The sequence below is a fragment of the Budorcas taxicolor genome, chromosome 24 (genome assembly GCF_023091745.1).
Source record: "Budorcas taxicolor isolate Tak-1 chromosome 24, Takin1.1, whole genome shotgun sequence".
NCBI lineage: Eukaryota > Metazoa > Chordata > Mammalia > Artiodactyla > Bovidae > Budorcas > Budorcas taxicolor.
In genome coordinates, this window is record NC_068933.1 from 24061125 (window position 1) to 24073583 (window position 12459).

The following is a 12459-nucleotide window of genomic DNA, read 5'->3' on the forward strand; positions in this document are numbered from 1 at the left end:
TGTGGTCTATTAAACATACATTGTACATCTGCTTTAACCATTAAGGGGAAAAAACATTCTGAGAATAATGTAAAGATGAATTTTGATTATCATCTTCATTGTAATCTGTCTAAAATTTTCAAATGTTTGTCTATGTACTATGACAAAGTAATCAAGTTTTCATAATATGAAATATTGACTTAAGTGAACCTAGTCCATGGTATGGTAAATCTTTTTGCCCTACAGTAGATAGATATGAACAGAGTTGAAGGGAAGCAGGCTATGTAAGCACAGCTGCTGATTCCTGGGACCAGCCCTACCCCCACCACACATCTACAACTTTGTGAAGGAGGCAGCCTTCATGCTAGACCAAAAAGGATCAGAAGCCTCTAGAAGATAAAACTTAAGCAGATTTTTTTTTTCCTTTTTAAGTGTCATAATATCCTGTGATACCTTCTTATATGTAAAAGAGGAATGGCAAGTAGATGCTTGCTTTGGATGATCAATGACCACACAGAAATGATATAGAATAAATTTAAGTTTATTTACTGGGGATTTCCTTGGCAGTTCAGTGGTTCTGAATCACTTTGCAGTATACTTGAAACTAACACAGCATTGTAAATCAACTATACTTCAGTCTTAAAAAAAAGGTTAACCATCAATTATACTTCATGTCATTGGTGAAATTTTGCAACAATTTGTTGGTTTAGTTGATGTAATAAAAACATTTTAGGGACTACCCTGGTGGTGCAGTGGTTAAGACTCCATTCTTCCACTGCAGGAAGATGATACCACATGCTGAATAAAATAAATAATAAATACATTGATTTACTATCAGCATCATTATTCACAATAGGCAAAAGGTGAAAATAACCCATGTCCATCAATTAATAAGTGAATAAGCAAAATTTGGTCTATACATACAGTAGAATATTACTAAACCTTAAAAAGGAAAAAAATTCTGATACATGCTACAACATGGATGAAACTTAAGGACATTGTACTAAAAGAAATGTCAGTTACTAAAGGATAAATATTGTGTAATTCCACTTCTATAACTTGGATACAGTAGTCAAAGTCAGAGACACAAAGTAGAATGATGGTTGTCAGGTGTTGGGAGGACAGGAGAGTTGTTTGATAGGTAAAGAATTTCAGTCTTGCAAGATGAAAAGTTTTCTGGAGATTCAGGATGGGAATGCCCTTAACATTACTGAACTGTACACTTAAATAAGTAAGATGATACATTTCATGTTCTGTGTATTTTACTATGATTTTTTAATGATGTGTGTTGTATCTTCCTTTTACTGGGTAGGATTTTACAAAATTTCTTTCAATTATTTAACTAAGAATATTTATTGAGTACCTCCTATGAGCTAGGTACCATTCCAGGTGCTGAGATACAGCCAGCAGGGTACAAAGCATTTATTTGTAACTTAACAATGCAACGGTAGAAAAAGAATATATATAGGTCAATACGCAATTAATAAGAAAATATTTGGTAGTGATAAGTTCTATGTAGAAAATAAACTAGGGTGATATGATACTGGGCTAACTGGGGGGGGTACTTTAAATTGGATGTCCAAGGTTATCTATTCTCTACAATATTTTGCACACAAAGCTTGAAACCAGTTGTCAGGCTAGAGGTCATCAAGGAAAACTAATGCTACATGAGTGGTCTTCATTCACTTCAGGTCCTATTTAAAACTAGAGGACGATCAGAGTTTAATTTTTTTTTTTCATAGTTTAATTTTTATTCTATGACCTGTTGAACTGGATTTGCCATTGGAAGACTAACATATTAACAGGGTCTTAATATGTGGACAGAGTGAAATATAAAGACTGATAAAGGAACTCTGAGGATACCTCATAATGGCATACTGATCTTTGCTCCCCAAATTTGCAATGAGACCCAGCCTGTGTAAGCTAACAAGGGACCAACATTGGTCCCCTGGGAATCTTTGTTGTTGCTATTTAGTTGCTAATTGTGTCCGACTCTTTTTTGACCCCATGAACTGTAGCCCACCAGGCTGCTCTGTCCACAGGGCACCATAAACAGATTCCTGTCTTACCATAGGCCCCTTTGCAGAAAAGAAAGCTATTCTAGGGCCTGAGGATCATTTTACACAGCAGGGACTAATCTCAGAAATAATTCGTCCTTGCCGCACAGTGATTCATCCTTTGTCTTTCACTCAGCCTTGTGATGAACTCAGAGGCACAGGGAACAAAGAGCCCAGGTCTAGAATCAGATGCTGTGCTTAATGCAAACATCTTTTACTACTATAGAAAGTCACCCACACAGGGCTACACTTTTTGTGTGTGTGTCATAAGTATTGGAATTACCCTAAATCTCATTGTTTTCTATGCTGGAAAAAAAAACAACTTTCAAATAATAAACAACTTTACTAAAATATATTAACAGTTTATTTTGACCAGGCAGCCATCTGTAAGAGAATTGTGTGGATACTATGTGAAAGGACACAGAGGGGAGAAAGAGAAAATGGGTTTGTTGAATGACTGCTTTGGGCCAGGCCATCAAGATAGATTTTATGGTGGAACCAAACAACAATACCCCTGCCCTCAAAGAATTTATCCTTGTCCTGGACAACTAGATGATTCAAGTAATAAAGAATTGTGACAAGTGTTACAATAGAAGAGGGTGTATATGGAAGTCCAATAGGAAGAGTTAATCCATGGGATAGAGAAGCTCTCCCAGAGAAAATGGCATTTAAGCAAAGATCTGAGAGATGCACTGGATTTGGGAATTGGCAGGTAGGACTTTAGGAAAAGAAAAGAGCATATACCCGGGTCTAGAGACAAAAGGGAGCACAACACGCCAGAAAAAAAAAAAATGAGAAATCCAGTCTTCCTGAGTTGTGGTGTGAGGAGGTGAGGGGATAGTTGGAGAAATTGTAACCCTTGTGTACTGTTGGTGGGAATGTAAAATGATGCAGCTACTGTGAAAAACAGCAAAGTATTTCTTCAAAAAAATTAAAAATAGAATTACCATATGATCCACCAATTCCACTTCTGGAGAACTGAAAGCAGGGATTCTAAGAGATATTTCTATACCCTTATTCATAGCAGGATCATTTGCAGGAGCCAAACAGTGGAAGCAACCAAGGTGTGCATCACAGGCTGAATGGATGAACAAAATGTGGTCCATACCTGCAATGGACTATTATTCAGCCTTAAAAAGGAAAGGAATTCTGACACATGCTTATGAACATGGGTGAACCATGAAACCATTATGCTAAGAGAAATAAGCCAGTCATAAATATTGCATGATTCCTTTTGCATGAAATATCTAGAGGATTCAAACTCATCAAGACAGAAAGTAAAATGGCAGTTTCCCCAGGCTAGGGGTAGGAGGGTTGGTTGTTCATAATTTATTGGTTGGGTTGGGGAGTTACTGACAATTGAATAGTTTCAGTTTGGAGAAATGAAAAAATTCAGGAGATGGCTGATGGGAATGGTAGAATAACATAAGTATACTTAATTCCAAAAAATTGTATGCTTAAAATGGTAAAGATGGTAAATTCCATGTTTATGTATATCTTACCACAATTTTTTAAATTTAAAAATTTTCAAGGAAACAAAGGACCCATCCTTGGTATTGTCCATTCCTAGAATGTTCAAAATTACTTCAAACCAATGCTTAACTTTGCTTTTTTAGAAATAATTTTAACCAGTTGTAAAGGTTAACACACTTCCATTGTAAGAAATACAGAAAATGAGGAAAATGTTGTTAAAGGATAATTTTTAGAAGAATGTGAAATCATGATTCTCACACAAATATAAAATGAATGAGTGTCAAAGATTTTATTTAACTTATTACGGAAACCAGTATGATGTTACAACCGATTTGAAGGCCAGTGCAAGGGGCGCACATGTATATATATAGGCAAGCTGGCCTGCTACAGTGAATTTGCAAATCAATGCCAAACAGGTCTATATCTATTGGGTAATAATCATTAACATTCTACTGACAAACTAATTTGCACTACTACGGACAAAAATCACCTGCAACACTACAGGTTTTCTGCAAGAGTGACTGAACTGAACTGAACTGAAACAGCTCAAAGACAAAGTCTCAGGACCCTATAGAGTTAAGTGAAAGTGAAGTCGGTCAGTCCTCCTACTCTTTGCAACCCCATGGACCAGGCTTCTCCATCCATGGGATTTTCCAGGCAAGAGTACTGGAGTGAGTTGCCATTTCCTTCTCCAGGGGATCTTTCTGACCCAGGGATCCAGCCCAGGTCTCCCACATTGTAGACAGACGCTTTACCCTCTGAGCCACCAGAGAAGCCTCTTTGTCTATAGAATTAGACAAACCAAAAAACTGTGCTAGGCAGGACACACACACCCCTCTTTGTTGTTATTGTTGTTGTTGTGTGGAGGGGTTTTTTTTTTTTTTTTTGGTCAGTTTCAAAATCTTTCAAGAGGCTAAAAAAAGAAAGTATTAAATCCTCAGTAACTCTTCATCCCAGAAACACTCGCTTTGATTCTTTTGTATTAAGGTTAATCCGGAGTATGGCATGTTTTTTAAGCAAATGAAACAAAATACACAAGTGCAACATTCTGGGACACACTGCTCGACCGAATGGACCCTCGGTGCACACCTGCCCAGCTCACCCCGGGAGGTTCCATCCATTTGGCCACGAGTGGCTGCAAGCTAACAGCGCAAAACTTCGGGGGATCTCTCTTGGCGGGAGTGGAGGGAAGACAGGCTACAGGTGCACGGTGGACCGTCAGGGACTGGAGGAAAGCTTTAGCCGCTGAGAAGCAGGAACCTGCCTAGCGCCGGGCCAGGTGCGCCGGGCTGTCCAGGTGGCGCCGCCCCTTTCCTTCCCCGCTCTCTGCCCGCGGGACCAGCGGAGGGGCAGGGGCGGGGCGACCTTTGCTCGGTTCGTCCCAGAGGGGCCTCTGCAGTTTCCTGCTCGCCACTCCCAGGCCTCCCGCCCCTCCCGCCCCTCCCACCCGAACAGGTTGGGCCACGGCTGCTGCTGCGTCCCCACCTCCGACTGCGGTTTCGATCAGACTCGCCCTAGAACTGGTTTCGATCAGGCGGCTGGGAGAGAGGCAGGGCGGAGCGGCTGGGACGCTCGGAGCAAACTAGGGACGCGCGGCCGAGAGCGGACAGTCCTGCGCTGGAGACAAAGAGCGGCCGGAGGAGAACCGAGTGCAGGAGCGCGGGCGTGGCGGCGGTGGCGAGCGTGCGGACTTCAGGGAGCTGGAGCCCGGAGCGCTCTCTGCGGGCGAGAGGGCTAGAGATCGCCAGCCTGCGGCAGGTGCGCCACCCAGGATGCGGACGCCGGTGGTGATGACGCTGGGCATGGTGCTCGCGCCCTGTGGGCTGTTACTCAACCTGACCAGCACGCTGACGCCCGGCTGGAGGCTGTTGGAGGGCTTCCTCGACCAGCCGCTGGACCTGGTGCTGTACCAGGGCCTGTGGGACATGTGCCGCGAGCAGAGCAGTCGCCAGCGCCAGTGCGGCCAGCAGGACGACCTCGGCTACTTCGCCGCCGAGCCGGTGCGCGTGGCCCGGGGACTGATGGTCACGTCGCTGGCCGTCACGGGCCTGGGGCTGCTGCTGGCGACGCTCGGCGTGCGCTGCTGGAGAGACGAGCCTCACTTCGCGCTGGCCGGCTTCTCCGGCGTCGTGCTCTTCACCGCGGGCCTCTTGAGCCTCATCCCAGTCTCCTGGTACAACCACTTCTTGGCGGATCGTACCGTCCTGCCGGCCCAGCCCAGCCCGGTCACGGTGCAGGTCGGCTACAGCTTGGTGCTGGGCTACCTGGGCAGCTGCCTGCTGCTGCTGGGCGGCTTCTCGCTGGCGCTGAGCTTCGCGCCCTGGTGCGCCGAGCGCTGTGACAGCTGCCGCAAGGCGCCCTCCAGCAGCGCGCGCCGCAGCAGCATTAGCACGGTGTACGTCGACGGGCCAGAGCCCGCACTCACGCCGGCCATCAAGTACTATAGTGATGGCCAGCACCGGCCGCGGCCTCATCAGCTGGGCGCCGCCAGCCAGCGCAAGGCCGGCTTCCCGATGCCCCGGCCCCCACCCAAAGCCTACAGCAACCCGGTGGACGTGCTCGACGGGGAGAAGGCTCCAAACTCCGAACCCGGCGGGTCTTCCCGCAGCACTCGGCCCTGCGGCAGCACGCTGCCCTGCGACTCGGACGTGTAGGCGGCACCCCCAGCCTGCTCTGGCCCAGCCCTGTCTCACCAGGATCCAACTTTACCTTTCCGCTGAAAACACCTGGTTCGGAGTCGGACCCTGGGACACATTCCTGTAACTGGTTTGGAGGGCCATCTTCCTTTCCTTTGGCCAAACTAGATCCCTTGGACTCTTGGTTCAGGTTGAGTTTGATTTTCTCTTTAAGGACTTTAGTGTTCCTCCCCAGAGGAATCAAGGCCCTCTTCTGGAGCGACAGGCATTTCATACTTTTAGCTGGAGACTAGAAAGAGTGACTTTGCATCTGTTGATAATAATGTCAAAATAAGCAAATGGAGGCTCAGAACTGGTTTAACACCTTGAAACAACAATATTCTGAAATGCCTATGAACCTTGGATCAGTATAATTATTATTAATTTCCCCCCACTGTATAATTCATTTTCATGCAAACTCTCAAGAGACTAGTATGTTTCTGGTTATATTTGAAGGAGGCTCTTACAGTAAACATAGAGCCATGCAAATACCAGCAGCTTTAGTGACTCTAATGGAACGAAGTAACCCGATTAACTCATATTTACATTTCCTCAGGTATAAAGAGGATTTATCCTTTTATCACTCACTCCAGAGTTTCTCTTCTAGACGCAGAAGGAGAATGAAGGGACTAATGCTGTATTGTTCTATTTCTTGGCTACCTCACACTGGCCATAAAGAGCTATATATTAAATATTTGGAACAAAATGGAACCTGTTAATCTCATTAGGCTAATGTACATGTGTATATATCTCTTATTTATAAATAAAATTTGAGAGCAAGTGTTTCACTATACTCACAGAAGCATTTGTCTCCAGCACAACCTTTGGAAGGTTAAGCTTTCATTAGTAACAATTTCCTGGCTGCCTACACAGGCTGAAATCTAGCACTCACATCTTTGTACCTCAGTGTAAGATTACTAAAAGTAGGCAATGGGCCCCTTCACTCTTTGATTGCTTTATTTTCAGTTCATGCTGTTTTCTGTGCAAAGCCAAGTCTATTGTTGAAAAAACTAGAAGCACCAGTTTCCACATGAGGTGAGACTAGAAATCTTTTTCTTTTATAACAGTGCTGCCTAAAATCACAGGTAGGCAGCTATGTGTACAATGAGCGGGACTAAATCTCCAGCAGGGCTGGCTCCAATTCCGAGTGGTTGATTGAAGGGCTGTCTTGAACTGAACTGAATGGTAGCCAATTCAGAGGTAGGAGCATTCAGCTCAGTAAACACTGACAACACAGCTATAATAGAACTAACTCAGCAGCACATGCGGAGTGTTAGCAGTGGAAGGGATAATGCAGATTCATTTTCTTTGCCATTTTGTACTGGAGTCACCTGTTTCTTTTTGCAACCAAGCTTGAGTGTGCTGGTATATCACTGGGGGATCTTTTTCAAATGCAAATTCTGATTCAGTAGGTCTGGAGTGAGGCCTGAAACTGATTTCCTAACTAGCTCCCAGGAGATGCCAATGCTGCCGTTTCACAGGGCCCCCTTGGGGCTGCATGGCTTTCCTTGGGACTGTGCCTCACTCAAATTTCAATCCCGACTGGCAGCATGTAATCAGATCTTTGAGAACTATTGCCTAGATGAGTTTGGGGATTTGATTTAGGGAATCAAGCCAGACTAGAGAAATGGCAATCCTACTTTTTTCAGCTGACAGCTCCAAAGGTAGTAATTGGGCACCTGAGAAGTCAGCACCAGGCAGACAACATAAAGATATTGAGTTTCTAGCAAGTACCGAATCTGCCTCTTGCCTGCATCATAATTCCAGTGTTTCTAGAGAAGCCTTGGTAAAAACATTCAGTACTAGTACTTAGTGTGATTTTACTTTTCCCTGTCTGGCCACTCTCCTCTGGCTTATATCCAAAACACTTCTTCTTTGTGATTAAGACTTGCTGCTGAGTTAGAACTCCGTTTTTGCTTCATCCACAGGAATAAAACAAAAACTGTCTTTAAGAAAACCAAACTTCTTTTTACTATTAAAAAAAAATATTCAAGACAACATGGAAAGAGACTCCCTGCATCGGGGCAGGATTGGGGTTGGACCTGAGAATTATGTTGTGTTAGAGCAGTAAAAAAATGACAATAGACTTGAGACTCCAGATGCTGGAGGAGGCTGGAGCCTCAGGACTTGCTATCGTGGACAAGTCCTTTCCCTAAACCTAATATCCACCTAACCAAGGAGCTACACCACCCCAGTGAGACTCTAATGTGAAGTAGTACTGCCTCCTGGCCTCAAGCCCTTCACACCTCCAACACACCATCACGATTCACTTTTTTCTTCATTAGACTCTTTTTTTAAAATTGAAGTATAGTTTCTTTAATTGTTGTGTTGTTGTTAAGTCGCTTAGGTCCTGTCCAACTCTTTGAGACCCCTTGGAATGCAGCCTGCCAGGCTTCTCCGTCCTTCACTGTCTTCCGGAGTTTGCTCAAACTCATGTCCATTGATTCATTGATGCCACCCAACCATCTCATCCTTTGTCGTCCCCTTCTCCTCTTACCTTCAGTCTTTCCCAGCATCAGGGTCTTTTCCAATGAGTTGGCTTTTCTCATAAGGTGGCCAAAGTATTGGAGCTTCAGTTTCAGCATCAGTCCTTCCAGTGAATGTTCAGGGTTGATTTCCTTTAAGATTGACTGGTTTGATTTCCTTGTAGTCCAAGGGACTCTCAAGAGTCTTCTCCAGCACCCCAGTTCAAAAGCATCAGTCTTTGGTGCTCAGACTTCTTTATGGTCCAGTTTTCACATCTATATACGACCACTGGAAAAACCACAGCTTTGACCATGTGGACATTGTTGTGAGGATTCGCTCTTAATAATCCTAATGACATACAGAGTATGTGTCCCCATTTAAGGGGTGAAATCCTCCCAAGATTGCTCAAGCTCTGCCTGGAGGAGCGAGGAATCTGAAAATAGAGCACGCCCTGTGTTAACACAGCCCCTACTCTGCCCCTCTGCCAGTCAGGCTCTGATCCAGACACCCACCCTCACTAAGGAGGGGTGGGGTTTGGGGCACATAGGCTGTTGATCCCTTGCTGAGACTCTGGCGGGTGCGTCAACAATGCTTCAGCAACCACCCTCATTTTAATGGTCTAGATAATTTGTAAGTTTGGGGGCACCTGTCATCCTGTCAGCACATCTTTGACTGCCTTGGAAAGCAAATTTATTCCAGGCCTGGCCTTTGTAGAACATTCATACTCTAGCATGAGAAAGATGTGCAAGGAAAATGAAGAATAACAAACCAGGGTCAAAGCCTGCAGAAAAAAAGGCAGTATTTTAAGAAAGGTGATTGGGAAGAACGGGGGCTTGAGCAGAGAACTGAGAGAAAAGATTGGGCGTCAGAGAGAATAGCAAACTCCAAGTTCCCAGTAAAGAAATGTTAGTGAAAACAGGTTGGCATAGTGATCACGATACCATGCTTTACTTTTCCTTCACCCTAGATGGGGGTGGTAAGGACAGGACCAAGTTGGGGGGACCAACTGAGAGAACCCAAGGACCTCTTCTGGTCTAGTAGCTTATTTAAGGAGGGAACACAGTCTGGATTCAATCTGTAGCATAGAACGTTTTCAGAGTCAAATATAAACAATTTGATATATGAATAGCAGGTGAAGAATGTTCTTTTCTGCCAATGTGTAGACAAGCCCACAGTGCAACAGGCAGAGAAAGGTCTTTTAGCCTCAGAGCCTCATCACATCCCTGAAGTGATGGGAACAGTTAATAACCAGGCTCTTTCTCCCAACACTCATCTCACCTCATCTCACGTCTTCACTCCGACCTTCCTAAAATGAAGAGCCGTAACTCATCTTTAAGAGTCTCAGCAAGTTCCTTACCTATGCTTCACTCTTAAATTCCATTCATGACTTGGCCAAGGCTCAGGCTTCCACCCTCATCACTTTCTCCCACACACATATTCTAAACTGCTTTCCCCATCAACTTAGAGTTGTCATCTTTGAACATACCATTTAAATGTTCAGATGTGTGCTTTTCTTGGTGTACTTTCTCATCTCATCTCTAAATTGAAGGTGGGGCATGGACGGCTTCTGTTTATATTTGTAATCCTAGAATGGGTACTACCAGTTCTTCAGACCCTGTTAGCAAATAATTAAATTATAAATTAATTTAAAAGTCACCTCTAAAAGCCCTTTCTGTACCCAAGTGCTTTCCTCAAGTTGTCATACACAACTTAACATGTATGTGGAAAGTAATTAGTGGCCCGAGGCTACTGGCCCAAAACCCAAGGGAGGGGCTGTGAGAGCAGCCTTGTGAATCTTTATCTTTATGATTGACTTACAAAGATCCATGCATCCTCTACCCCCAAGACTCTACAGATGAGATATTTCTCCTGTTGGGAAGGGAGGAGAATAAGGAACTCACTCAATAGTTCTTCCTTTTAAGTTTGGCTGCACCATGCCCTATCTTGGTTCCCCGACCAGGGCTTGAACCTGGGCCCTCAGCAATGAGAGCACAGAGTCCTAAGCACTGAACCACCAGGAACTCCCTCAGTCAATATTTTAGGTAAAAACTTAAGTAGAATTCTTACCCCATCTTCCTCCCAAATTCTGCCCACATTCTGCTGCGTTTTTCACTGAAGACAATAAAATGACCTCCTCCAGCAAGTCTTTATGAAGTAGAACTGAGCACAAAGCAGGGCTGAGCACAGGAAAACAAGGTTTCAATTTGTACAAATAAAGGATAATATAGGCAAGGCTGGGCGGGGGGTGGGGTGAGGGGAGACAGTACTGACCAGAGGGCTTGAGTCACCAGGGGAGAGAGTTCAGTGCAGCTCTACCACATTCGTGTCCAGTATGCCACACTCCCTGGCCATCCACGGGGCAAGTGGCCCTTGCACTCCTCCCCACCCACCATGGTTGCCTCCTAAATCGCTGCCACTCACCACTCAGCTGTGGAAACTGAACAAGTCACTGCCATTTTTCTAGAATGTGGGTAATAATATGTTCCCTAATAATAGCCTCCGTCTTACCCTTGCTGGATTTCAGTTTCTTGAGCTGCATAACCGGGAAGACTGGATTAGATGTTATCAGAAGGTCTTCCCAAATCTAAATATTCTGAGTGAAGGTTACAAACTAGGGGAGGCTGGAAGAAGAGATGTGAAATCTGAACAGTGAGACTTGGGGAAGCTGACTGACACATAAAATTAGTAACTGGCCTGAAAGCAACAAACTCCATATTCTGGCTCTCAGTTTCTCTAAATTGCCAAAGCCTGTCAACAATTAAAATAGGAGGAACTTAGAACAACACACTCATTATTGTTCATGGTGGTGGTGGTTTAGTAGCTAAGTCGTGTCTGACTCTTGCAACCCCGTGGACTGTAGACTGCAAGGTTGCTCTGTCCATGGGATCCTCCAGGCCAGAATACTGGAGTGGGTTGCCATTTCCTCCTCCAGCGGATTGTCCCAATCCAGGGAATGAACCCAGGTCTCCTGCGCTATAGGCAGACTCTTTACCAATGGAGCTTCGAGGGAAGCCCCTTGTCCACTAATTTGTTTGTTTCCTAAAGAGAATAAGCACTATCTACTTTCTGTATCTGTAGGTTCTCCATCCATGGATTCAGCCAAATGCAAATGGAGAATTTTCAGTGCAGAACCCGTGGATACAGAGGGCTGGCTGTAAGGGCCTTGAGCATCCTTGGATTTTGGTATCCACGAGGATCCTGGAACCAATTCTTCGTGGATACCAAGGAACAACAGTATAAGTTCTTAATTTAACTCTTTAATTGCTACCTCTTGTGTAAACACAAGAGGTCAAGTTTTGTGTAGGGCCCTTGGAGCTTAAAGCATAAAACCATGAACTTTTCCAAAGCTCTTTCTTCCAGAAGAAAACTCAAACCTATTTACCAGGTTATAGAGGTTGAGTTTCTATAATGAAATGCAGAATTTCCTTCTTCCACAGGTTTACTGCTCCATTTATCAGCTGTGGAGGAATTGAGAAATTAATGTGGAGATGATCACACTAGAAGGTGCTTCCTAACATGCCCATTGCTGCAAATAGATAAGGTCGTGAAATGGACATATGACAATCAATTTAGGGGATGGGATGGTTACAAATTAAGTGTAAAGTTTTAAATATTGTTCATAAAATTAAGCCTTTCTGGTGAAAAGGACAGTCAGATATTTTGTGAATTCTTGAATAGAGAAAGCGCAATAGGATGTGTTAAAGTACGTTCAGATGGGATAATAGGCACACATTCATAGAGGCCCAAAGACAGGAAAGATATAATAAGAGTGGTCAGGGTGGAAAGAGTGCATTGTGACAGTTCAGCTG

At 44.3% G+C, this 12459-nt stretch overlaps 1 protein-coding gene across 1 annotated transcript; it reads left to right on the plus strand.

Annotated features, from left to right (window-relative positions):
* Positions 1-5281: 5281 nt before the first annotated feature.
* On the plus strand, positions 5282-6163 carry CLDN23 (claudin 23). The gene has a single exon (XM_052661550.1). It carries the CDS (start codon positions 5282-5284, stop codon positions 6161-6163), a length of 882 nt encoding a protein of 293 aa, XP_052517510.1.
* The last annotated feature ends 6296 nt before the right edge of the window (positions 6164-12459 follow it).